Here is a 26,980-nt window from a genome sequence, read left to right as displayed (position 1 = left end):
GCCCCGGAAGCTGAAATGTGCAGAAGAGTGTGGGGTTTTTGTAAGGGAGTGTTTGGCTGTGGGTATTCAGGAAATGCAAACAAACTGACCTTTGGAAGTGGAACCAGGCTCCTGGTAAAGCCCAGTAGGTATCTCTTCACGAAGGACAGACTGGATCTTTTAGGTTTTCTGTTAGATCTTCCTTAAAATACAGAGGGAAAAGCTTCTTTTTAACATGAAGGAAAGATGGCAAGGGGGAAGAGAGCACATTCTGAACAATTAGCTTCTAACTGCTTTGCCATGTTGCTGTGAGTGGAACAGCTCAGAAATTGCTCCTGTTCAGTGAATGTGTTTGTGTTGTGGAACACCTCAGTCAGAGGAAGCCTTCAGGACAATGTATTTGAGATTAGCATACATGAAAAGCCTTTATTTACTCAGAAGATTTAATAGAGCTGGTTTCTAGGGCTTGGGTTTGGATCCCTTACTGGGTTCCTTGTCAGGTGAACAAACAAAAAGATTTAGGACCTTAGATTGGTTTTTTTCTGGAAGTTTCTGTCTGTTTAATTTTTCTTTGCTTCTTTCTCTCATGGGTCTGGTCCCTTGCTTGCTTCTGAGATTGACCAGCTCCTGATCTGCCTGGCTCCTTCTTTAGGTCATGAGACGTTTTAGAAACAGCTCTGTTAGATGTTTTTAAAAGTGATGGAAATTTTATCCTCTTTTGAAATGTCCAACAGTGTGTTCTGGCTGTTAAAGGCTGAGGCTTCTCTCCTTTAGCATTTTTGTATAAAGGTTGATTACTGTGGGATAACTGAGTCTTCCTGGAAACTCACCTTTGGGAGAGGCACGAAACTAATTCTGAAATCAGGTACATCTAAAAACAAATAGTTGTTTCACATTATAAGTGCAGGCTTGAGATTCTCCTCTCCTAAACATTACAAAAATTGTTCAACTTAAAAACTGCCCAAGAACTTCAATTATGTTATGCTAACTGGGTTGGGTTTTCCACTGCATTCAGAATTGTTTCTGTCTGGAAAGATCAGAGGTATGCAGCTGGCAAAACATCCTAAATTAGACTCAAATGTATGTAACAAGGGTGACATCTGTTTTCCCCCTTGATCTCTTTAGAAAAACACACTTATTTGTGTGGACCCAAAGTTGTGTGAGGTTTTTGTAAGTGAGTGTGTCACTGTGTGAATTCAGGATCTGGCTGGAAAGTGACCTTTGGAAGTGGGACACAACTGATAGTGAAACCAGGTGGGTGAAAACCTGAAGGCAGTTAAGGGTAGGAAAGCCTAATTCCTCTTTCCAGGAAAGCATTGAAACAGCCATTAAAATTCCATTGTTCTTTCCTTCTGAGAGCAATTGAAGGTCACAGGTTGACCTTCCATCAGAGGAAAAAAAAAATCATTATAAAGCCTATATCGTTATAAATACCTACTTGGGGGGCTGGATTTTCCTGTGCCCTGTGTGTCATTGAGAGCTGTGGCTTTTGTGAGTGGTTGTCTTCATTACTGCCTCTTCCCAGAAATCTCCCAGGCCTGTGGACCTCTCACTGTCCTTTTATTTCCATTGTCCAGAACCCAGGCAAGGTCTTCATTAATTCCCAGAAGCTGCAGTTCCTTCTCTGCTGGGAAAACTGTCTTAGCCTTTGCTCTGTTGCTCCGACTTCTGGCTGCAGAGAGGTTTCCATCCAGGTTTGCACTCCTTGACAACAAAAAAAACCTGGGCTGTCATGGAAAGGGGTTGGAACAGGCAGAGCATTTTTATTTGGGGAATCAAGAAATGTGTTTTGAAGCAGTGCAGGAAGGTCCAGGAGGAGATCTCTGCTTTTAATGCTGATCTAATGATGAGGGAGGAATTTTGCTGTGCGATTTCTTTGCATGAATGAAGGAGAAAACTTTCAGTCAGTGGCCATCTCTGTCCAAATGGAACGAGACCACAAACTAGGAAAAGTCTTTACAGGAAATGTAAGTTAAAGTTGCCAAGGAGTTAAAACATTAAAAAGAATGTCAAGTAGGGCCTAATTAGGTACTGGAGGGAAGAAAGGGTTTTTGTTATGAGGGCAAACACTGTGTGAATAACTATGGAAACAAAATCACCTTTGAAATCGGAGTGCAGCTAAGGGTAAAACCAAGTAAGGTTTAAACCATTTTTTTGCACAATATTGTATATATAAAGAAGAAAGATACAAAAAGTCATACTAGTGATATGAGCTGAAGAGAGGTCTACTAAGGTATGTTCTCAATTGCCCTGGCAGTGATCCATGTCCTTCCTTTCAGATATGCAGTGGGGAGTCCTGGCCACATTTGCTCAGGGCATTTTGTGCCATGGCCATGCCAGCAGGGGTTACTTTTCTTTCTCAGAATGAGGATGAGTTTGTGTTCTGGCTGAGCTGAAAACTGCTGTGTGAGCTGTGGCACAAGCTCACACTGGCAAGGGGACCTGGCTTCAAGTTTCAGCTGGTGAGTGCATCCACTTTCTTGTTAAATCATTCCATGTGGGGCAAAACTGCCCCATGGCCAGCGAGATTTCCAGGATGCCCTTCTTAGGCTACTGGTCCTTCAGTTATGGGGTTACAGGTCACCTTCTCTTCCCCAAGACAGGCTTTGGCTTTGGGCAGAAGCAGCAGTGCTCTCAAACAGGGTTTGCATCCACAGGTGCAACAGTGCCCTTGATCCCACAGGCACATCATGGGAGATCTTCACGCTGTGGCTGAATCCTTGTGACATTCAGCACTGCCCAGCTGGGCTGTGGGTGACCAGTGGTACCAGGTGGTGGGGAAGGTTTTTGTCAGGGGAGGAAATGCTGTGTGAACACAGGATCGGGTGCTTATAAACCTGCCTTTGGCTCTGGAACGAGACTCACGGTTTGGCCACGTAAGTCCAACGCTGCTCCTGCGCCTTCTGCTCTGTTTGAGGTCATTCTTTGGGTGGCTGAGAGCAGCAGCCTGGCTGGGGGTTTGGTCAATAGGTGTGTCCATAGCCAGGGGTGGGCTTTGCTTTCAGGGAATGTCCAAACCAAGCCTCCTTGCTCTCTGTGGGACTGGGATGCACAAAGTGGCCACACGCAGCTCCCAAAGGTGCCAGCTGCCCGTGGCAAGCCTGTCCTGTGCCCCTGCATCCCCGTGAGGCACAGGATCCAGTGTCAGGCACTGTCTCCCTTCTGCTGCCCATCTGAGTGTGGCCATGGCTGGGCAAAGGCTGGCAGAGAGGTGCTGCTCTGCAGGGGCTTGCTGGGCTTTTTGTAAGGGCAGGAAATGCTGTGTGATTATAACTCTGGCTCTGGCTACAAGCTGACCTTTGGCTCGGGGACCCAACTGTCCATCCAGCCCAGTGAGTGAGCAGCTTTCCTGTGTGTTCTTTGTCCAAAGTCCTTGAGTGTCCACTGCTTGTTTGGAGGGGCACAGTTTTGGGAAAGACAATGTTCGCACTCCTGCCATTCCCCAGGTGTCCCTTGCATTTGCTTTTCCCACATGTCCCCCTGCCTTCTGCTCCTGCGTGCTCTGTTACAGAGTCAAAGCTTCTTTGCCTGCCCATCCCCATTGCCCTCTTCCCTCTGAGCATGGATGGGCGTCACAGAGAACTGACCCTTCACCTGGCACACCTGTTCCCACCCACCCTGCAGTGCATCCAGGGCTCCTCTGGCTCTCCAGTGTCCCTGCACGCAGCACGGTTTGTGTTGCAGTGGCAGCAGCAATGTGTGAGCAATGGTGCTGCCCACCAGGACACCTCTGGCAGTCGGACAAGGCTCCTGGGGATGCCCAAGAAGTGCTGGCAGAGCAGGCACAAGTGCCTCATTCTCTTAAATCTCTCTGAGCCCTGGGGAGCCTGTGCCATCAGACTGGGTTCTGTCACCACAGCAGAGATTTCCCACTCTAACAGCAACCCAGGGCACAGCCTGGAGGCACGGTGGGCACAGGAGGAGGGGGAGGAAGAGGAGGAGAAGGAGCTTTGATGGCTTCTGCCCAAGCCCTGACCTCATTCCTTGCAGTCAGATTGTCAAGCACTGCTCTTGTCCAGGGACCTCCTGCCTCACGCCTCCCTTCTGCTGCCCATCTGAGCGTGGCCATGGCTGGGCAAAGGCTGGCAGAGAGGTGCTGCTCTGCAGGGGCTTGCTGGGCTTTTTGTAAGGGCAGGAAATGCTGTGTGATTATAACTCTGGCTCTGGCTCTGACAAGCTGACCTTTGGCTCGGGGACCAGACTGTCCGTCCAGCCCAGTGAGTGAGCAGCTTTCCTGTGTGTTCTTTGTCCAAAGTCCTTGAGTGACCACTGGAGAGTCTTCCAGACAGACTTGTTGTGTCAGAGTCATGTTTGCTAGGGGAGGGAGAAGACAGCTGGCACTTCATTGAATGCAGATGATGCAGAGGGGTCTCTGAGATGGGCAACCTGCATAAGATACCCTCTGGTTTAGCCCAGGGCATGAGCAGCAGCCATTCAGGCAGGGGCTTGTACTTGTAGGTGCAACAGTGCCCGTGATGCTTCACTCAGAGCATGGGAGATCTTCACTTCACGCTGTGGCTGAATCCTTGTGACATTCAGCACTGCCCAGCTGGGCTGTGGGTGACCAGTGGTACCAGGTGGTGGGGAAGGTTTTTGTCAGAGGAGGAAATGCTGTGTGAACACAGGATCGGGTGCTTATAAACCTGCCTTTGGCTCTGGAACGAGACTCACAGTTTGGCCACGTAAGTCCAACGCTGCTCCTGCGCCTTCTGCTCTGTTTGAGGTCATTCTTTGGGTGGCTGAGAGCAGCAGCCTGGCTGGGGGTTTGGTCAATAGGTGTGTCCATAGCCAGGGGTGGGCTTTGCTTTCAGGGAATGTCCAAACCAAGCCTCCTTGCTCTCCGTGGGACTGGGATGCACAAAGTGGCCACACGCAGCTCCCAAAGGTGCCAGCTGCCCGTGGCAAGCCTGTCCTGTGCCCCTGCATCCCCGTGAGGCACAGGATCCAGTGTCAGGCACTGTCTCCCTTCTGCTGCCCATCTGAGTGTGGCCATGGCTGGGCAAAGGCTGGCAGAGAGGTGCTGCTCTGCAGGGGCTTGCTGGGCTTTTTGTAAGGGCAGGAAATGCTGTGTGATTATAACTCTGGCTTCAAGCTGACCTTTGGCTCGGGGACCCGACTGTCCATCCAGCCCAGTGAGTGAGCAGCTTTCCTGTGTGTTCTTTGTCCAAAGTCCTTGAGTGTCCACTGCTTGTTTGGAGGGGCACAGTGTTGGGAAGGACCATGTTTGCACTCCTGCCATTCCCCAGGTGTCCCTTGCATTTGCTTTTCCCACATGTCCCCCTGCCTTCTGCTCCTGCGTGCTCTGTTACAGAGTCAAAGCTTCTTTGCCTGCCCATCCCCATTGCCCTCTTCCCTCTGAGCATGGATGGGTGTCACAGAGAACTGACCCTTCACCTGGCACACCTGTTCCCACCCACCCTGCAGTGCATCCAGGGCTCCTCTGGCTCTCCAGTGTCCCTGCACGCAGCACGGTTTGTGTTGCAGTGGCAGCAGCAATGTGTGAGCAATGGTGCTGCCCACCAGGACACCTCTGGCAGTCGGACAAGGCTCCTGGGGATGCCCAAGAAGTGCTGGCAGAGCAGGCACAAGTGCCTCATTCTCTTAAATCTCTCTGAGCCCTGGGGAGCCTGTGCCATCAGACTGGGTTCTGTCACCACGGCAGAGATTTCCCACTCTAACAGCAACCCAGGGCACAGCCTGGAGGCACGGTGGGCACAGGAGGAGGGGGAGGAAGAGGAGGAGAAGGAGCTTTGATGGCTTCTGCCCAAGCCCTGACCTCATTCCTTGCAGTCAGATTGTCAAGCACTGCTCTTGTCCAGGGACCTCCTGCCTCACGCCTCCCTTCTGCTGCCCATCTGAGCGTGGCCATGGCTGGGCAAAGGCTGGCAGAGAGGTGCTGCTCTGCAGGGGCTTGCTGGGCTTTTTGTAAGGGCAGGAAATGCTGTGTGATTATAACTCTGGCTCTGGCTCTGACAAGCTGACCTTTGGCTCGGGGACCCGACTGTCCATCCAGCCCAGTGAGTGAGCAGCTTTCCTGTGTGTTCTTTGTCCAAAGTCCTTGAGTGACCACTGGAGAGTCTTCCAGACAGACTTGTTGTGTCAGAGTCATGTTTGCTAGGGGAGGGAGAAGACAGCTGGCACTTCATTGAATGCAGATGATGCAGAGGGGTCTCTGCGATGGGCAACCTGCATAAGATACCCTCTGGTTTAGCCCAGGGCATGAGCAGCAGCCATTCAGGCAGGGGCTTGTACTTGTAGGTGCAACAGTGCCCGTGATGCTTCACTCAGAGCATGGGAGATCTTCACTTCACGCTGTGGCTGAATCCTTGTGACATTCAGCACTGCCCAGCTGGGCTGTGGGTGACCAGTGGTACCAGGTGGTGGGGAAGGTTTTTGTCAGGGGAGGAAATGCTGTGTGAACACAGGATCGGGTGCTTATAAACCTGCCTTTGGCTCTGGAACGAGACTCACGGTTTGGCCACGTAAGTCCAACACTGCTCCTGAGCCTTCTGCTCTGTTTGAGGTCATTCTTTGGGTGGCTGAGAGCAGCAGCCTGGCTGGGGGTTTGGTCAATAGGTGTGTCCATAGCCAGGGGTGGGCTTTGCTTTCAGGGAATGTCCAAACCAAGCCTCCTTGCTCTCCGTGGGACTGGGATGCACAAAGTGGCCGCACGCAGCTCCCAAAGGTGCCAGCTGCCCGTGGCAAGCCTGTCCTGTGCCCCTGCATCCCCGTGAGGCACAGGATCCAGTGTCAGGCACTGTCTCCCTTCTGCTGCCCATCTGAGTGTGGCCATGGCTGGGCAAAGGCTGGCAGAGAGGTGCTGCTCTGCAGGGGCTTGCTGGGCTTTTTGTAAGGGCAGGAAATGCTGTGTGATTATAACTCTGGCTCTGGCTACAAGCTGACCTTTGGCTCGGGGACCCAACTGTCCATCCAGCCCAGTGAGTGAGCAGCTTTCCTGTGTGTTCTTTGTCCAAAGTCCTTGAGTGTCCACTGCTTGTTTGGAGGGGCACAGTTTTGGGAAAGACAATGTTCGCACTCCTGCCATTCCCCAGGTGTCCCTTGCATTTGCTTTTCCCACATGTCCCCCTGCCTTCTGCTCCTGCGTGCTCTGTTACAGAGTCAAAGCTTCTTTGCCTGCCCATCCCCATTGCCCTCTTCCCTCTGAGCATGGATGGGCGTCACAGAGAACTGACCCTTCACCTGGCACACCTGTTCCCACCCACCCTGCAGTGCATCCAGGGCTCCTCTGGCTCTCCAGTGTCCCTGCACGCAGCACGGTTTGTGTTGCAGTGGCAGCAGCAATGTGTGAGCAATGGTGCTGCCCACCAGGACACCTCTGGCAGTCGGACAAGGCTCCTGGGGATGCCCAAGAAGTGCTGGCAGAGCAGGCACAAGTGCCTCATTCTCTTAAATCTCTCTGAGCCCTGGGGAGCCTGTGCCATCAGACTGGGTTCTGTCACCACGGCAGAGATTTCCCACTCTAACAGCAACCCAGGGCACAGCCTGGAGGCACGGTGGGCACAGGAGGAGGGGGAGGAAGAGGAGGAGAAGGAGCTTTGATGGCTTCTGCCCAAGCCCTGACCTCATTCCTTGCAGTCAGATTGTCAAGCACTGCTCTTGTCCAGGGACCTCCTGCCTCACGCCTCCCTTCTGCTGCCCATCTGAGCGTGGCCATGGCTGGGCAAAGGCTGGCAGAGAGGTGCTGCTCTGCAGGGGCTTGCTGGGCTTTTTGTAAGGGCAGGAAATGCTGTGTGATTATAACTCTGGCTCTGGCTCTGACAAGCTGACCTTTGGCTCGGGGACCAGACTGTCCGTCCAGCCCAGTGAGTGAGCAGCTTTCCTGTGTGTTCTTTGTCCAAAGTCCTTGAGTGACCACTGGAGAGTCTTCCAGACAGACTTGTTGTGTCAGAGTCATGTTTGCTAGGGGAGGGAGAAGACAGCTGGCACTTCATTGAATGCAGATGATGCAGAGGGGTCTCTGCGATGGGCAACCTGCATAAGATACCCTCTGGTTTAGCCCAGGGCATGAGCAGCAGCCATTCAGGCAGGGGCTTGTACTTGTAGGTGCAACAGTGCCCGTGATGCTTCACTCAGAGCATGGGAGATCTTCACTTCACGCTGTGGCTGAATCCTTGTGACATTCAGCACTGCCCAGCTGGGCTGTGGGTGACCAGTGGTACCAGGTGGTGGGGAAGGTTTTTGTCAGGGGAGGAAATGCTGTGTGAACACAGGATCGGGTGCTTATAAACCTGCCTTTGGCTCTGGAACGAGACTCACGGTTTGGCCACGTAAGTCCAACGCTGCTCCTGCGCCTTCTGCTCTGTTTGAGGTCATTCTTTGGGTGGCTGAGAGCAGCAGCCTGGCTGGGGGTTTGGTCATCTAGGTGTGTCCATAGCCAGGGGTGGGCTTTGCTTTCAGGGAATGTCCAAACCAAGCCTCCTTGCTCTCCGTGGGACTGGGATGCACAAAGTGGCCACACGCAGCTCCCAAAGGTGCCAGCTGCCCGTGGCAAGCCTGTCCTGTGCCCCTGCATCCCCGTGAGGCACAGGATCCAGTGTCAGGCACTGTCTCCCTTCTGCTGCCCATCTGAGTGTGGCCATGGCTGGGCAAAGGCTGGCAGAGAGGTGCTGCTCTGCAGGGGCTTGCTGGGCTTTTTGTAAGGGCAGGAAATGCTGTGTGATTATAACTCTGGCTCTGACAAGCTGACCTTTGGCTCGGGGACCCGACTGTCCGTCCAGCCCAGTGAGTGAGCAGCTTTCCTGTGTGTTCTTTGTCCAAAGTCCTTGAGGTGCTGCAGGAGATGTCGCTCCCAGCTGGCAGAAACCCTGGGCTTGTGCCAAGTGCTCTGCTCTTGTGCCACCAGCCCCAGTTCACCCTGGGCTCAGGGGCTCAGTCCCCTGTGGCCAAGGAAGCGGCTCAACGCCTGACTGCTGCAATCTCCCCCAGCAGTTCTGTGCTGGGGCTGTGCTGGGGCTGGGCAATTGAAGGAATGGCCCAGCTGAAATGTAGAGCAAGGCTTGAAATGCTGGAGCAGCTCTGGCATTGCACAGATGCCTCCTGGAGCTGGAAATCTGGGCTGCTGGGAAGGTGGGCTGTGTCAGGGACCCTGAGGCCAGGCTGCCTCCAGGTGCTTCTTCCCTTCCCTTTTGCCATTCCAGTGCAAGCAGCCTTTGGGGCAGGGAGCGCAAACTGGTCCCTGATAACTGAGGGGTTGGTGCTTCCCATCTGTGACGTGTTCAGTGGCCATAAACAAATGCAGTTATCCCCAGGGATGTGGACAGAGAAATGGGCTTTGGGCAAAGAGAGGCCAGAGGAGATGTGTGGAAATCTCTGTGGCTGTTCAGAGGCTCTTGCAGGGGCAGCTCCAGCACTGAATATGTCCCAGCCCTGCAACAGCCCCTGAGGGGGCTGCATGGAGAGGCCCATTTTGTAAAGGGCTCTCACACAGTGCTGCTTCTAGAGCCTGGGGAAAACTGACCTGGGGGAGTGGAACCAGACTTCTCATTGTCCCAGGTGAGTTGCGTCCCCTCTGAGCCAGGCTGGGCTCAATACAGACAATGTTGTTCTCCAGCTGCACCAGGAGCAGTGCAGGGGCTTCGTGGAGGAATTTGGTTGCAATTTCACCCAGCAATTCTGTCTGGGGGCTGTGCTCCAGCAGCAGCAGCAGCAGCACGGGACGAGCACCCAGGAGAGGAAAGGGAACCTGAGCTCCCCAGGAAAGGGAATGTTGGTGCTGAACTGGGAAAGCCCTGGCCAGAGTGGGATGCCCAGCAGAGCAAGAGCAAGCCCTTTGGGCACTGTGCTGGCAAGTCTCAGTGCCAGGAAAGGACAGGTATTGTGCAGACAGCCCGAGAAAGGCAGCCCTGAGCTTTTCTCTTTGCCTCCTCTGGGCGTTGCGGTTCCTGCAGTTCCCAAGGCATCTCCTGTCCCAGGGGCTCATCCCTGTCCTCCCAGAAGGAGCTCAGAGCAGGCAAGAGGCAGCCTGAGCCCTGGCTTCCTGCAGGAGTGTCTCACATGGTGGGGCCAGGGACAAAGCTGCATCTTGTGCCAAGTACCTTTGCTGCTGCTGCTGCTTCCCTCCAGGCTCTCTCCTCCTGCTGCGTTGCTGCCCTTATGCACCTTAAGATCATCAAGAGCAGTCAGGGCTGTGAAATTCAGACACGGATCATTTGAGTTTCCCCAGCTCTGGCAGGGCTGAGCAAAGGCTGGCAGAGAGGTGCTGCTCTGAGGAGGCTCCTTGAGCTTTTTGTTAAGGGAGGAAATGCTGTGTGAATACAGACTACGAGAAGCTGACCTTTGGCTCAGGGACCAGACTGTCCATCCTGCCCAGTGAGTGAGCAGCTTGTCTGTCATCTTCCAAATTCCTCTCCTGCAATGGGAATGTTTCATATCCCTCCTTTCATTCCACCTTTGCACACCCGAAACGCCTTCTCTGCCAGCGCAGGCTCTGAGAATGCCCTCAGTGTGCTCTTTAGGGGGGCTGTGCTTGCCCAGAGGAAATCTCAGCTCCGGCTCTGTGGGATCTTTGGAAAAGTGGCCCCCGTGCCTTGCTGGGACGGTCCTTGTCAGGCACACTGAAAGCTGCCGAGCACTGGGCACAGGAGAGCACTGCTGGGATGGCTTTTGTGCTGTGAGTCCCGTGGGATCAGGTCCTCCCTTGGAGCTGGGCCAAAGCGAGGTGTGAGACCTTGTGTCTCCCGTCAGAATTACCTTTCAGCCCTAGAGGGCAATGCAGAAATGTGCAAAGCAATAAAGTCGGGGTGGGAATGTTGGGAAGCCTTTCTGGAAGCACAGAGAACCCTGTGTCCTCTCTCTGGCAATGGAAGAGCTCTGAGCTGCTGTGGGAGGAGGGCTCCGGGCACAAAGTTGTCTTTGGGAAGGGGGGAAAGCTCAAAGGCACATAAATCTGTGAGATGGAGACAAGTGCTTGTGCCCTGAGCAGCCCTGGCTGCTCCTGAAGGGGCTCCAGACCGTTGTGGGCAGCTCTGTGTGAGCCTGGTGTGCGGGGCAGGATGTTGTCCCAGCTCAGGAATTGGTGATTTCCCTTGCCTTTCCCTGCTTCTTCCAACCTCTGCTGAGAGAGACAAGTGTCACTGTCTTCTGGGTGTTTGCTCTCTGGTGGGGCTGTGGGGTTTTGCTAAAGCTGGCCCTGGCTGTGGCATTTGGCAGGGGCAGGGCTTGGCAGGCTCAGCTTTGGGGCTGGCAGCAGAGTCACTGTGAAAGCCACTGAGTAGGTCCAGGTTAACTGTGCTGGGGGCTGAAACACGGGGAAGGAAGAGGGACCTGGTCACCCCTGGCACTGGGAGCGGCTCTTTCTCATCTGCTTCACGTGGGCACAGGGCTGGGATTCCATCTCCATGGATTTCTTGGTTGTTTTTACAGTCTGAGAACTCAGAGGAATGGGGCAGGCAAGACATTGCTGTGTGGGGGACGAAGGTGACAAGGGCAATACCCATTTCCCCCTTGATCTCACTGGGAAACCTGGTGCTGTTCTCTGGAGTAAAAGTGGTGTGTGGGTTTTGTTAGTGTGTGGGAATTGAGCATCCACTGGAAAATTGCCTCTGGGAATGGCACAGAACTGAAGGTGCCTCCTGGTAGGTGGAAACGCAGCTGGAAGGAGTGGGGATGGCAAAGTGCCACCCCTCAGCTGGAGAAAACCCACCTGGCTTGTGTTGGAAAGTGCTCTGCACAGGGCTGGAGTTGGAGCATGGGAGGGGGGGAGAGCCAGAGAGCAGCCAGGAGCAAGAAAGGTGTTTTGACTGCGCAGAGTGAGCAGGAAGGTCCAAGAGAAGATCTCTCATTTAGAGCCGGGTTCCCAGCACTGAGTGAGGAGCTCTGATCACCATTGTCCATCTCTTCTCTCCATGGGACCAATTGGCCCCCAGGGATCATCTCTGCCAGCTGTAATTCTGTCAAAGAAATGCTTTCCAGGCAGCAAACACAGCTTTCCAGGGAATCAGCCTGTGAGGAGACTGACAGGGTTTTTGTTGTGAAGGCAAACATTGTGTGACTGGTTTTGCCAACAAGGTCGTCTTTGGAGGTGGAACTCAGCTAAGAGTGAACCCCAGTAAGTTTGAAAGCTTATTCCTGCTTCACCCTGTGGAACAGTTCTGTGGTCACCTCTTAGTGAGGGAAGTGGAGGGAGATGGATGCAATCTGTGGGAATTTTGCTGTGTTTTCTCAGGCTACAGAAGGGACCTTGCCTCAGCAAGGCCATGAATTTCCTCCTTCACTGAGCCCTGCCAGCCCCTGCTCTCTCCTTTCCCCTGAGCAGACAGAGGTCCTGAGCCCTCTTGCTCAGGGCGAGACAATTCATCCCATGGCCATGCAGCCCTCTGGAAATCAGGGTGGGACGCTGATGGCTCTGTCTGGCCCAGCCCAGGGAGCTGCTCCTTTGCTCCACAGAGGAAAGGATGAATGAACAATGCTCCTGTTTGCCCCACAATCCCAGCTGCCATCCCTGCTGAGGGTGGCGTTCCCCAGACCCTTCCTTTGGAGGCTGCAGGGACTCTTGGCTGCCAATACCTGGTGTTGGTTGGCAGGAGCTGATCGGCTGCAGGGCCCTGGAGGAGGAAGTGGCAGCAGAGCCGATGGTTTTTGTTAGGCTGTGAAGGACTGTGTAACTCAGGGAACTACAAAGTGGTCCTGGGGACAGGGACACGCCTGGCTGTGAAGCCCAGTGAGTACAAGTGCTGCCCAGCTGGGGGAATTCCTGGCCCTGCTATCCCTGTCCTCCCTTTCCAGCTCCCTGAGCACTTCCCTTGAGCAGACTGGAGCTGCCTGGAGCAGGCACCCCCGGGACAGGAAGAGAATCTGCTGCTTTGGCCTTTCTTTCCCACCCCACTCTCCTCTTCCCCAGCAAGTGGATCTGGCTCTGGGCTGCACAAAGTGTGCCCAGTTCCAGGGGCAACCACGGCTCTCAGAGCCACCTTTGAAACCCACCCACACCCAAGGCTGGGCAATGTCCAGGAGGTCCCTGCACAGGAGCAGCTCCCCCTGATTCTGGGAAAGCCTTGCCGTGGCTGGGGCTTGTCTCTCATGGGAGCTAAAAATGAGGCAAGGCAAAGGGAACTCGGACTTTTCAGGCAAGAGCTGGGGAATAGATGTTGCCTTGTTGCAGGGAATGTCAGCAGACTGGAGCCTGTTGTGTCAGGAAGCTTTGCTGGGGCCTGGATTTTCAGGTGCTTTGTGCTTGAGATCAAGTGCAGGGCTGACAGAGGCGTTTTTGCAATGAGATGTGTCAGGGTGTAAATGTCGCAGCCAGAGTCAGTTTTGGGAAGGGGACGGTGCTTTCAGTGCTGCCAGGTGAGCAAGCCCTTGTCCTGGAAAGTGGAATTGCTTCATTTCTCTCTTGCTCTTGGTTGTTTGGAGGGGCACAGTTTTGGGAAGCACAATGTTTGCACCCCTGCCTTTCCCCAGGTGTCCCTTGCTTTTGCTTTTCCCACACGTCCCCCTGCCTTCTGCTCTGTTCCCGCATCAAGATGCTTCTTCTAGAGATGCTTGTGCCTGGAAGCATTTCCAGGAGGAGGATTTGCTCTGTATGGGATGTGCTGTGGCCATGGTAATGACATGCTGATCGTCCATCAGTCCAGAGGAACAGAGGGGAGGTTTAGGAGAGAGAGACACATTGATTAACTGGTACTCAGTGCTTGTGTGTGTCTGTGGAAAGTGCCAGCTCTGGGCTTGTGCCAAGTGCTCTGCTCTTGTGCCACCAGCCCCAGTTCACCCTGGGCTCAGGGGCTCAGTCCCCTGTGGCCAAGGAAGCGGCTCAACGCCTGACTGCTGCAATCTCCCCCAGCAGTTCTGTGCTGGGGCTGTGCTGGGGCTGGGCAATTGAAGGAATGGCCCAGCTGAAATGTAGAGCAAGGCTTGAAATGCTGGAGCAGCTCTGGCATTGCACAGATGCCTCCTGGAGCTGGAAATCTGGGCTGCTGGGAAGGTGGGCTGTGTCAGGGACCCTGAGGCCAGGCTGCCTCCAGATGCTTCTTCCCTTCCCTTTTGCCATTCCAGTGCAAGCAGCCTTTGGGGCAGGGAGCGCAAACTGGTCCCTGATAACTGAGGGGTTGGTGCTTCCCATCTGTGACGTGTTCAGTGGCCATAAACAAATGCAGTTATCCCCAGGGATGTGGACAGAGAAATGGGCTTTGGGCAAAGAGAGGCCAGAGGAGATGTGTGGAAATCTCTGTGGCTGTTCAGAGGCTCTTGCAGGGGCAGCTCCAGCACTGAATATGTCCCAGCCCTGCAACAGCCCCTGAGGGGGCTGCATGGAGAGGCCCATTTTGTAAAGGGCTCTCACACAGTGCTGCTTCTGGAGCCTGGGGAAAACTGACCTGGGGGAGTGGAACCAGACTTCTCATTGTCCCAGGTGAGTTGTGTCCCCTCTGAACCAGGCTGGGCTCAATACAGACAATGTTGTTCTCCAGCTGCACCAGGAGCAGTGCAGGGGCTTTATGGAGAAATTTCGGGTGGTTTTAGTGTTCTCAGGCAATAATTTGGAGATTTTGTGCTTAACCAGTGTGCACTAGAAATGTTTCCATGCTGGGGAAAAGAAGTATTGGAAAAGTGACAACAAGTACGTGAAATGCAAGAGCAGGGATGTGTAAGACAAAGTAAGATTTCTGAGATTTGGGACACTGAACCCAATGGAAAACTTCAGTCCACTCAAAGCCAGGGTTAATGTTTGCAAAGGAGGAGCGAAACGCACTTGAAGTTGTTGGCAACAAGCAAGAGCAGTGATCTCTGGGTTACTGCTGTGTCTGCTGGGAAGTGTAGAACGGGAGCTATGATCCAGAGAGCAGAAATGGGAATGACACAAGCTGTGGATCTTTCCTGTTAGTTGTGGGGACTGGGAGGATGCATTTGGACACTCTTGGCTAAATTACACAGTTTAGGGGTGAAAAAGGCACTGCTGGGGTATGGGTGTGACCTGATGGTCTTAGAGATCTTTTCCAACCTAAACAATTCCATGTTGCCATGATTCTAAGTGTGAATCATTACAACATGAAGGGTGGCCTGCAAAGGAGGGTGGACATTGCAAGAGAAGAGAGTAAAAAGGTGACACAGGGTGGTGAGACTCAACAGCAGCAGTCAGGAGGCTCCAAACACAATCTGGGAGGTTTTATGTGCACACAGTGATGGACAGAGGCTGCTGCTGTGTGGACACAGAGGACAGAATACACAGAAAATTAATTAACCAGGTGGAGGAAGTGGCTGAAGGAAGTGCTTATTTATGCTGAGGTGGCAGCCAGTAACGTTGGTGAGCTGGGAGCATGTGTCGATCTGCTGGAGGATAGGAGGGCTCTGCAGGGGGATCTGGACAGGCTGGATAGATGGACTGAGTCCAGCAGTGTGAGGTTTAACAAGCCCAAGTGCCGAGTCCTGCACTTTGGCCACAACAACCCCTGCAGGGCCACAGGCTGGGGACAGAGTGGCTGGACAGGGGCCAAGCAGAAAGGGACCTGGGGGTGCTGATGGACAGCAGGCTGGACATGAGCCAGCAGTGTGCCCACCTGGCCTGGATCACGAATGGAGTGGCCAGCAGGACCAGGGCGGGGATTCTTCCCCTGTACTCAGCACTGGTGAGGCCACACCTCGAGTGCTGTGCCCAGTTCTGGGCGCCTCAGTTCAGGAAGGACGTGGAGATGCTTGAACGTGTCCAGAGGAGGGTGACAAGGCAGGTGGGGGGTCTTGAGCACCAGCCCTGTGAAGAACGGTGGGGGAGCTGGGGTTGTTCATCCTGGAAAAAAGGAGGCTCGGGGGTGACCTCATCACTCTCCACAGCTCCCTGACAGGAGGCTGTAGCCAGGTGGGGGTCGGGCTCTGCTCCCAGGCAACCACTGACAGAACAAGAGGACACTGTCAAGCTGCACCAGGGGAGGTTTAGGCTGGACACTATGAAAAAATTCTTCACTGAAAGAGTGATTGGGCACTGGAATTGTCTGCCCAGGGAGGTGGTGGAGTCACTGTCCCTGGACGTGTTTAAAGAAAGACTGGACGTGGCACTCAGTGCCATGATGTAGTTACTAAGGTGGTGTTAGGTCACAGGTTGGACTTGATGATCTCAAAGGTCTTTTCCAGCCTGGTTCATTCTGTGATTCTGTGATTCTGTGAGCTGCTTCCAATAAAACCTTGCATTGCCATGTTCTCCAGCCTTCATGCAGCAAGTACACATCCCAGTGCACCATTTTGCAAAGCTCTGTGTCACAGTGCTATGCTGGGACTTATGGCAAGCTTACCTTTGGAGCTGGAACCAAACTCATGGTTTCTCCAGGTATGTCTGGATTCCCAGGTGGAAGTACTTCTTTCAGTTCACAAGTTATTTTGCCTACTTTGCCACCCCGCTATATATTAGCAACAGGACTATGAATTTTCAACTGGTATTAAGAGTGATTTCCATGGCTGCAGCTATATTCTCCCCTCCCTACTCCTGAGAAAGAACATAGCAGAGGTTTTACATGTGCCAACAGGAATTTTCTTGGAAAGTCAGCAGGAAGTGGTCTCCTAAATCAAGCTCCTCTAGCAGAGGACAAGTGAAGCGAAATGGTGAAAGCCAGCACAGACCAGGAAAATGAGGAGGGGTGAAACTGGTTTCATATAGGTGAAAAGGACTTTTCTAGTATGTGGATAGAAATAGTTGGAGATAACCAGACTCATAATTGTATGTGAACACAAAAAATGCACATATTGGGTCTCTCCTGAGCTGTAACCGTAGGGGGTGGGTTTCTTTTGTTGGGGTATTTAATTGCTGCAGGCTCCATTCAGTACTGCTCTGGATATTGTAGAGGCCTGTGCTGTTGTGTGGCTACGGAGGTAATTACAAACTCACATTTGGATCTGGGACGAGACTTCTGGTTTTGCCAGGTACATTTATCCTGATTTTTTTACTAATTAGCAGGTTTGTTAACACACACCAAGATCTGGGAATGGCAGCTGTCATAGGCATTGCAGCCCACCTCAAGCAGTGGCATTTAGCTCAGGGCAGCTGTCCAAGCTGGCAGGGTCATGCTTTCAGTGCTCCTCCTCCAACTGCATTCCTGGGATCAGCTAAGACAAAGCCTGGTTCTGCTCCTCTGCAAAGTCAGTCATGTGGATTTGTTGTCTCCTAAAGGATCTATCCATTGGCCTCAAGAAAAGTAATAGATTATATAAGTCAGATGGAAGTGCATTGAAAAACAAGGATGTTTATGATATTTACATTGCTGGCCAAGAGGCAGGGATGTGCACTCACAGCCCAGAAAGCCAACTCCATCCTGGGCTGCACCCCCAGCAACACTGCCCAGGAGATTGAGGGATTGATTCTCCTCCTCTGCTCTGCTCTGGTGAGACCCCACCTGCAGAGCTGTGTCCACCTCTGGGGTCCCCATACAGGAAAGACAAGGATCTGCTGGAGTAGATGCACAGGAGGGCCACAAAAATGCTCAGAAGGGATGGAGCAGCTCTCCTGTGAGCACAGGCTGAGAGGGATGGTTTAGATGGTTTAGCCTGGACAAGGCTCCAGAGAGACTTTATTTCAGCCTTTCAGTTCTTCAGAGTACTTTCAAAATTAAAAGAAAGATGGAGATTAAGTTTTTAAAACAACCTGTAGTGACAGGACAGAGAGTAATGGTTTTAAACCAAAAGAGGGTAGATTCAAACTGGAGCTAAAGAAGAATTTTTTTTACTGTGAGGGTGGTGAAACACCAGCACAGGTTGCCTAGAGAGGAGGTGCATGCCCCATTCCTGGAAACATTCAAGGTCGGGTTGGATGAGGCTCTGAGCAATCTTACCTAGCTGAAGTTGTCCCTGGTCGTTCCAGGAGAGTTCACCTAGATAACCTTTAAAGTTCCCTTCCAATCCAAACCACCCTGTGGTTCTATGATTTAGAACATACCCACTTGGGGTGATTATCACCATTTTAGCTGGTCTTTGCTTGTATCAGAATACCACCAAGGAGCATTGCACTATAACATTTTTAATACCAGTGTTGGAATGGATTTGACTGCCTTTTGGCTGGATTATCTGATGTACAGACACTCTATTACCCACAAATACTGCAAGGGGATTCTGTTTGTCACCGAGACTTGCAGGTTTGCTGAGCTGTCACAGCTGCAGGACCATTTGTGATGCTCCAGGCACTGCACAGCTGAGAGACAGAGTGGGAATTCCCAAGAAATAGAGTTACCAGGCTGCCTGTGAGGCTCCAAGCCCGCGGCAGGGGCACAGTGTGCCATGGAAACCTGTAAGGACAAAGCTGTAACCAAGGCCAGTGGGGTCCTCACAAAGGTTTCCTGGGTCACATGAGTTATGGGGATGGAGAGGGATATAACTGACATTAGGAAAAAGAGCCTTGTTGGTGATCAAGGCACGTGGGTAGTAAATACCCAGGAGAAAAGCTAGACTGAAAGGCTGTGGCCCTTAACTGCCCGGCTGAGGGAACTGGGATTTTAGGTGATGTTACAGGTGGAAAAGCAGATAATTCCTTGTATTGCCCCAAAATATATAACACCACACAACTGTAACCAGGGAATGAATGAACATTTTTAAAAACTTTGATCTCTGTGTTTCTGACCCTGATAATTTTCTAGTAGATTTATCTGGTACTTTGATAGTGTCCTAAGTCAGCAAGTTTCATCATTGCTCCCTTAAGTTATCCCCTGCTCTGGACTGTGTGTTGACCTGGCTGCCAGCATGCATTGCAAAAACCTGCCCACATTTTTGTAGAGGCTGGCACCAGTGTGCCAACCAGGGATACACGAAACCCACGTTTGGAACTGGGACCCAACTTGTTGTTACCCCAAGTAAGTTTGAGCTTTCTGCTCCATATTAACCCCAGGAGTGGTAAATCATTTGTTTGTTGGGTAAACGGACCAGGGATTTCATGGAAGCATATTCCAACTTTTCAGCTTCCCTTGGCAAAAGCCAGCTGGAATAGAGATGCTGTCTTGCAATGCAAGGAGGGTTTGGCTGTGGTGTGGCAGTGACCCACTGCAGGACAGAACAGTGAGAGAAGGTGGTGGTGTCCAGGTTTAATAGTCATGGCATGGTGACTGGAGGCTCTTCTGACTAAGGGCTTAGAGACTGCATTTTCTGAGTCTTAGCCTAAGAGAATATGTAGTGATCTTTCTGTTTTAAAATCCATAACCATTATACTATTCCAAGAATTTTTTTTCTGGAAACAAAACCTCTGCCATATATAATTGAAAACTTGATCTGGCAATTGAAAACCAGTTCGATTGTGGAAGAAAATGCACGGAAAAGCATTTTGTGAAAATGACAAAGGTTCTCAGGAGGTGCATAAACAGCCACTTCGAGTCTTTTTGTTTACAGGAAATTGTCACACAGATGGGTTAATCCATCTCAGTTACCCATGAGAGAGTGGATTACATAAGCAGAATTGCTCCTTCTCACTCCCAAAAATCTTTTCTTAATGTTGTTGAAAGGAGAAGCAGAGGAGATTGTAGCAATTCTCTCCGGTGGTTTAGATGGCGCATGAGTAGATCCATACATAAACACAAACAGGGTATTGTTTCCTGTTGGAGTGAAAGCTCCTCTGGACCCAGGCCCAGAGGAAAGCCAAAGCACAAGGGTTGAATTAAAACCTTTGGATAAGCTGAGATACATGAAGCCACACCAAAGTGAAATAAAAATATAGATTTTTAACTTTTAGTAGAAATATATGCTGAGTGCTGCAGCAAGGAAATCTTAAACACAGTTCTTACTGCAGCAGTGTTGCTTTTCACAGAATTTCTTTACTTTAGACAAAATATAGATAGAACTATGTGCTTCACATTTTTTAGAGTGTTCACATAAACAATAAGAGCTGATAGAAACTGTAAATGCAAATCTGTGTAATACCTATGTAACACTTGTGTAAGTTTCACAACTGCTAGAATGAGACCGGGATAGGTTAAGAAAAGAAAAACTAGACTAATGTGTTAGTCTTATTGGTCAGTTAACAAATATAATCCACACTTCTGTAAGTTTAGAGAAGAAGAAGAAGCTGTTTTCTACTTGCTGTTTGACTGCTGCTGCTGCTGTTACTGCTTGGCCTTATCATGTAACCCCCTTGAACTCTGCCTTCAGAAAACTATGAGACTATGAAAGAAAGAACTTTGCAGGATAGGAGCCTCCTCTGCTCTTTCACCCTCGTCTGAAAAGGAAGGGGATCCCATCAAAAGCGCAACAGTTTCCCAATAAGAAATTTAAGAAAAATTAATCTCATTTTTTTCTGAATGTGAACACATGCTAAAAGCCCAGGATTTGTCCTGGTTTGATACTAGAGAGCTATTTATTCCATTGAGCACTTGATTTCTCCTCATATACTGGGTATCTTCCTCTATTAATTCACTGTTACTTTTGGTTCAGTGGGAAATCTTTCCCTTAAAAGGTTTGTGAGAAAGACTTTGGATGGTTTTGATAGTTTGACTTCCCCAAGTGTAATTACAGAGGCAAAAACAAATACATTTTTTGGAAGGAGACCAGAATGATGCCTGAACTGTGCCAGTGAAGCAGCATATTCACATTTGCAGACGCTGAATCTTTCCTCAGTCTCTGCACTTTGGATGACTTGGCTAATGCTGGACTAGGACCTGCTTCTGCTACCTGTCTCCAGACAGAGTCTAGACAGTCTAGGAAGAGTTCCAGTCCTAAATGTGTTCATCCTGTCTTGCTGTAGTCACCCCAGCATCCAGCTGGGAATGGAACAAATGAGGAACTCTTATTTCCTCATCTGTGAGTGATAAAGAAGATTTTGAGACACTTTCTAGACTTTCCCCATGGAAAGAAATTCTTCACCTGGGAGCTAAACTGTCTTCAGTATTTCTACAATATGACTGATTTCACAGAGGACTTCTGGTAGACCTTTTAGAGCATGCATTGGAGGACAGACAGGAAACATCACTGAAGTGTTTGTTAATTCATTGGAGTTGCTCCTCTGGGGGCAAGATTGGCCTGTATGAGTGTGCAGGGGGTACAGGTGGCCCCAGAGTGGGGCAATAGCTCCAGGTTGACTCTGGATGTGGAACATCATGTCTTAGGCTGAGGAGTGGTAAGAACACCAAAGAGCACCAATTCCAGTCTGACCAGAGATGCAGATGGTTTGCTTTGGAAGGAATGGAGAATGTGATCATTTTCTGCACAATACCAGCTGGGAATTAAACCAGTTCAGGATTTCTACTGCAGCTTGGTTGGAGGGGAAAAAAAAAAGGGCACAGGTCTCAGTCTGATGTTGGAATAGGGTTCTACTGCTCTCTCCCTGAAATCAGCCTCTAGTTGGCTGCCTCTGTATACTGGGCAGGAATAGCATTCCAACAGCTCCTGCTCTTCCACCTGGAAGACATCCTTTAGTAAAGATAAAATTAGGCAGCATGGAAAGCTCAGAGTACCATTATTTACTTCTCACTCTTTCCTGTAAATAGAGGGCATAAATATACAACACCTCCAGCACATGCACCAGCTCATTAAGACAGAATAACAGGTCCTAGTGCTGTGGTTAGAGCGGATGGTATTTACCAAAACTATCTGCAAACTTTCACAGCAGTGGGCAAATACACAAAGGAACTTACAGGAACTGAGCTGCAGCACCAGAACAGAGGCAGCCACCACTGAGTAAGAACAGGAAACTAATATTTTGCAAAACTGCTGATGCTTCCTGTGGAAAACAGACTTTATTGTTTTATGTGTTCAAGATCACAGCATTGCACAGATTGAAAGGGAGAAAAACACCCTAATTCAGAGAGAGGTAGATACTTCTCTCTTCAGAAAGCACAGTACTCATTATGAGAAAGAAGCAGAGCAGCTTGATAAATTCCTCCTCTTCTCTTTCATTTCCCTGTACCCATGGCAATGATCTACCCTGGCTCATCTGTATTTTATACAGGGATGTATCACCAAGCCTTTTACCAGCTCCTGCCTTCCTCTCCCTAACAAACAATCACCGAAACCTATTTCCAAAACACTGACTGGGAGTATGGGAGGTGGAGAGTGGGGTTAAGGGAGTTCCAACATACATTAGGCTGTATTTCTGCACAGTTTGCAAAGAGTCTCATCAGGTTCTTCAAAGCCAGGACAAAGCTAGAATGGATGAATTACAGCTCAGGAGATGGGCCAGAGAATGAACTCTTGGGCTTTGTGGATTAGTTTTTTTCTGAGATCATATTAATAGAGAAGTATGGCTATTTCTCTAAGGTGGCACAGCTGGGAATGGAACATTTATTTCAGTGATACAGAAGATTTTGAGACACTTTCTAGGCTTTCCCCATGGGAAGAAATGAAAATTTCTTCATCTGGGAGCTAAGCTGTCTTCAGTATTTCTACAACACTTAGTGAGGTACAATACAATAATCAATGAGGTGCGTGAACAAGGAGAGAGCAAAGATTAATCTAAACTCTCAATCCTACACAAGAACATTTAATCAGTTTATAAACGTGAACTGAAGCTCTCATTGAAATCTGTGAAGGCCAATGGGAAATGCAGCCACAGGGTTGCTGAGAGCCCCAAATCTGCATTGTGGCTACACTATGTCTGTAATGATATTTCATCCAGAAATGAGAGTGCTGCAGTGTCCAGAACATTTTACTGTTAGCCATGAACAAAGATTTAGGAACACACCTTCTCATAGAATCAGATGAAGTGTGTCTTTAGAGTACAAGTTTATAAAGTTAAATATGCAAAAAAGGGTTTAACCACAGGTTGTGTTTTGATATGTGTGGAAAATCCCAGTCTGACTGACTTGCTAGCAGAGTTTGAAGCAAAAAACCAGTACTGAGCCCCAGGTGTCCTGTATCTGCAGTCTTTAGTGCCTCAAACCCCTCTCTGCAGGGTAAAATTTTGTAAGAAAATTTGGTACTGCACTGTCAAGCAGTGGAACATAAGGAAATATTTGTTTGCTTCCCCTTTCTTTCCCTGAATGCAGCCCTCTGTTCCTACTTTGCCATGGCTTCTCGAGCTTCTGCTGTAGGAGCACTGTCAGTAGACCGGTGGTAAATGTGGACAGCCTTCAGATTTAGTGGTTTATCCTCTGCCCCTCAGGACGCAGGGAGGAAGTGGGATTTTGCATTTGGTGGATTTGACAGAACATTTGCAGAAAAAGCAGACTGTCCCTGAGCTGTCTCAAGAATCACAAAATCACAGCATGGTTTGGGTTGGGGGGGACCTTAAAGACCGTGTTCCAACCATGGGCAGGGATAACTTCTGCTAGGCCAGGTTGCTCTTGTGCTCTCTCCACCTGTTACACACATCCTTGGGTGCACCCAGGACAAGATGCCAGGCTGCAGAGCAGGGTTCAGCAAGTTGTCACCGAGAGGAATGGCTGGGTGAGATATGGACATCCAGGGTGTGGATGTCCACGAGACTTTTCAGATGCTCCAAGAATTCTGCCTGGCCACTCTGTGCCTCCCACACAACATAAGTCAAAAGAAGTAGCTTCTGCATCATCTGCTGTAGATGCTTTGGTTCTCTAAAGGTGTCCTAGCACAAGGTCCCAATGATCAGGCAACTTCCCACTGGATTAATGGAGAAACCTGCATTTCTAAGTGACTGTATGTTAACACTGAAGGAACTATGAATGTATAGTCTCATCTAATGACTCTTCTTTTCTCCACTTGCAGAAGTCACTCCATCTCCCTCAGTCTACAGGCTGACCTCTAAAGATGACCAGGATTTGGAAATGTGCCTTATCACAGATTACTCCCCTGAAAAGCTCGCTCTTAACTCGGCTGAGCAGCACACATCCGCTGTCGTGGAGGTGGCAACTGCTGAGAACCACGAGGAATCCAGCTACCTGTCAACCTACTGGGCCAAGAGGGATGAGATGCAGTGTGGTGCCAGCCACGAGGGCTTTGGAGAACTGGAGGGCGAGGATCCTGAGAGTGGTAATGGCATTGCTGGGCATGTGAAGGGTTGGAGGCATTCTGGGCTCTGTGCTGTTGGTTTGAGCAAGACTGGGTTGCAGCTCCCAACCTTGCGAGCCGTGCTCTGCTATGGTCCCACAAGACAGGGGAAGGTTGCCTTGTTGCTTCTGTTTTCTCTCTCTTTCATCCTTGGTGGAAAAAAGATTAAGGTTCAGTAGACTGGTACAGTCATAGCAGAGAGATCTTAAAAACACGCTGAGGGGGATAGAAAGCTTGAAATTCCTCTGTCCAATGGGACACTGAAGTTTAGTTAGGTCATATTTTATGCTTGCCCTGAAAAAAGGAGAAAAGACTGCTTATGGGAGGGTTTGTTGGCCAGAAACTCTAATTTAGTCCTTCTAAGCAGAGCTATCTTTATAAACCTCTGAAGAAGTACATTTTTGCTGCTAATCAAATTTATTGTTACTCTCTGCAGGTGCCAGCACTGTCTGTGTCACGGGGCTGTCCATGCACTTCAGGACAGGTATGTAACACACCATTTTAGGAGAAAAGTTTGGCCTGACTAAAGTAAATGCCTTCCCACGTTTTTGCTGATTTTCCCCGCTTGCAGAATTTTTTTGAAGCAAAAGGTCAGACTGGAAATTTCCAAAAGGGCCCCCACAGGCTTTAAATATCAAGGCTGAAAGTCGTGGTGTTAATGCAGCCTCCCAGATCCATTTTTCATGATAATTAATATCAAAAGATGCATAATTTAATGCAACCAATGTAGCTAGTGCCCACATGCTCTTGCTCTGACTCATCACAGAGCTGCTGCCCACCACAGAGTGACTCCAGGTACTGGGATGAGTCAGCACTGCCACATTTCAGACTTCAGAAGAGTTGGGTTATTTTTGGGTGCAGAAACACCTAATGAAGCAATAGCTAAGGAGGTGGTTTCTGCAGCTGTGCTCGGGCTTCGCTAAAGCTGGGGTGCATCTAAGCCAGCTCTGCCTCAGCTCGTGGCTGGGGAGGGGTCAGGGCAGGGCTGCAGCCCAAGGATCTGCTGCTGGTGCCACTTCAAAGAGCAGAGCCCGTGCCTGAGCCTGCCCTGCTCACAGAACAGCTGTGCTCTTGCAAATCTTTCCAAAATACCATTTCAGGAAAACAGTCATCAGTAAACACGGCTGATTGGATCAGCCTTTCAGCTCTCTGAAAGGTTTTCAGTCATAAACATACAATGAGTTTTTGCTGACAGCTCCCTACTTCTCCAGGACAGATCAATGTATTTTCAAATACAAATGGCTTTGTAACTTCGGATTAATATAAAATTCAAATACAATTGTGTTCTATGATTAAAATCAAAATTGCTTTCCCCCTGCCCATCTTTAAGAATTTTAGAAAGAGGAAGGAGGGCTGCCAATGCACAGTACTTAAAACCAGTTAGATGGCTGGCAGACTGGTGTATTGGATAATTAAGTGGTTACTGAACAGAAGAAATTAAAGTCTCTCAGTCCTGCTCCCTATCTCCCTTCCTGTCCTACCAGCTGACTCCACCACTCAACGGAGCAGCTTCATCAAGAAGGGCTTTTAAGTCTGTCTGGAACACGAGGATGTCTCAGTGCTCTTGTGACTCTCATTTTCTGTTTTTTCCAGATGAACACTTGAACACACTGTCTTTATCACAGCTGGGCCTCAAAATAGTTTTAATGAAAGGAATAATTTTTAATGTGCTCATGACGATGCTTATGTGGAAGAAAAAAAAAGTGAGTATGCTTGGGGGGCCGGTCTGAAAACATCTGGATTGTTTCTTCAGCTATGAATGCTCCTTCTCTCTGGAAGAGCTGTTTATGCAGTCTATCCATACTTCTTTTGTCTGCCAACAGTAAAATCCCTCTATTCCTCTGGTCATACCATTTTCATCTGCTCCTCAGGTACTCTTCCTTGTCCATATGCAATTTTTTTTCTTTCAAGACATTTCTCCCTTCTCTTTCTACATCCATCCCTTCCCTTGCCTGCATTCATCCATCAGATTTATCCCCTCATCTGTCTCCAGCTGGGAAAGTTTGATGGTTATTGACTTTAATATAAGTCCTAATACATTAGGTTTTGCCCAGTGTCTCTTTCTTCTCTTTCTCTTGCCTGGACACTTCAGCTCTACAACTGTGCAGCTGTGACTGTAACCCAAATAATGATTTAACATCCCTTTGTTTTTGTTACAGGACTGAAAGTAACCAGGTGGTGCAGTCCTGAAGTACCAAAACCATCTGCTTTGAGAGACCATTGTGAGCAAGAGGGAGCACAGGGACATTCCTTGTGCAAGGGACATCACCTGCTGTTCTTACATATCACACCAGCCATTATATTCTAAGTTGCTTTATTTGCATTGCTATAAAAGTACTCAAAACGAAACATTTCCAGCATTCTGCCCTCCAGATGCCTGGGTCATTCACCATACAGCGTCTCTTTTGCATGAAGCAGACTTTGCTATAACTATACATTGCCAAACATCGCTTGTTACTTGCATTAAAATGACAACTTCTGCCTGGAGCAGTGCTGTTTGTTAAAAACTGCAGGCTAAATATCACCTGAACATGATTTTTTCCTATTTTGGTAGCTTTAGGGTATTCATGTCTCTTAGGGTTCACCCCCCAGACACCTTTTCAGGTGTAAATGAAACGCTTTGAAAAACAAAGGGAGACTTACTCAGGATGCACTGTCCTGCCACCCTTTTCTAGATCAGAGCAAGATACCCCTTTTTTTTCCTCAAGGATATGCTGCAGGTCTCCCGGAAGTCCCAAGTTCAGTGAAACTGTCACCTCATTATCACAGAAAAGAAAAAAAAAAAGAAAAAGAATATTTGGGTTTTTTTTAAGTGTATCTGACTGTAACAGCTTCTTAATTTAAATCAGTTTAAGATTTGGCTTTGTGCTTAGTAAAAATACAAACCACTTTTGTTCTTTTTGTTTACTTCTAACAACCTGAGATTTCCCAAGTTCATTGTATTACAATTGCATAAAAATATACTGAAATATTTACCCGTCCATGCGTGCCCACCTTGGAACAGTGCTTGTTGTGATATCTGTATGCTGCTAATTCATGAACTGTACTGGCACCCACAAGAAGTCTTGGCACTTCTTTATGCTGTTATCAAACAATTCTTACAAAAAAATGAGAAACGTGTTTGTCTTTTGTA

At 49.6% G+C, this 26,980-nt stretch overlaps 1 gene segment (V, D, J or C); it reads left to right on the top strand.

The window, feature by feature from the left end:
* LOC116456040 lies at positions 1 to 26,967 on the top strand. The segment is given in 5 exon segments: positions 1 to 124; positions 23,566 to 23,829; positions 24,284 to 24,331; positions 25,441 to 25,550; positions 26,007 to 26,967. Coding segments are annotated over 5 exon segments (537 nt in total).
* The last annotated feature ends 13 nt before the right edge of the window (positions 26,968 to 26,980 follow it).

This window comes from Corvus moneduloides, chromosome 26, assembly GCF_009650955.1.
Source record: "Corvus moneduloides isolate bCorMon1 chromosome 26, bCorMon1.pri, whole genome shotgun sequence".
Taxonomy (NCBI): Eukaryota; Metazoa; Chordata; class Aves; order Passeriformes; family Corvidae; genus Corvus; species Corvus moneduloides.
The sequence above is the reverse complement of the archived record's forward strand: the minus strand, read 5'-3'. Positions and strand labels throughout refer to the sequence as shown.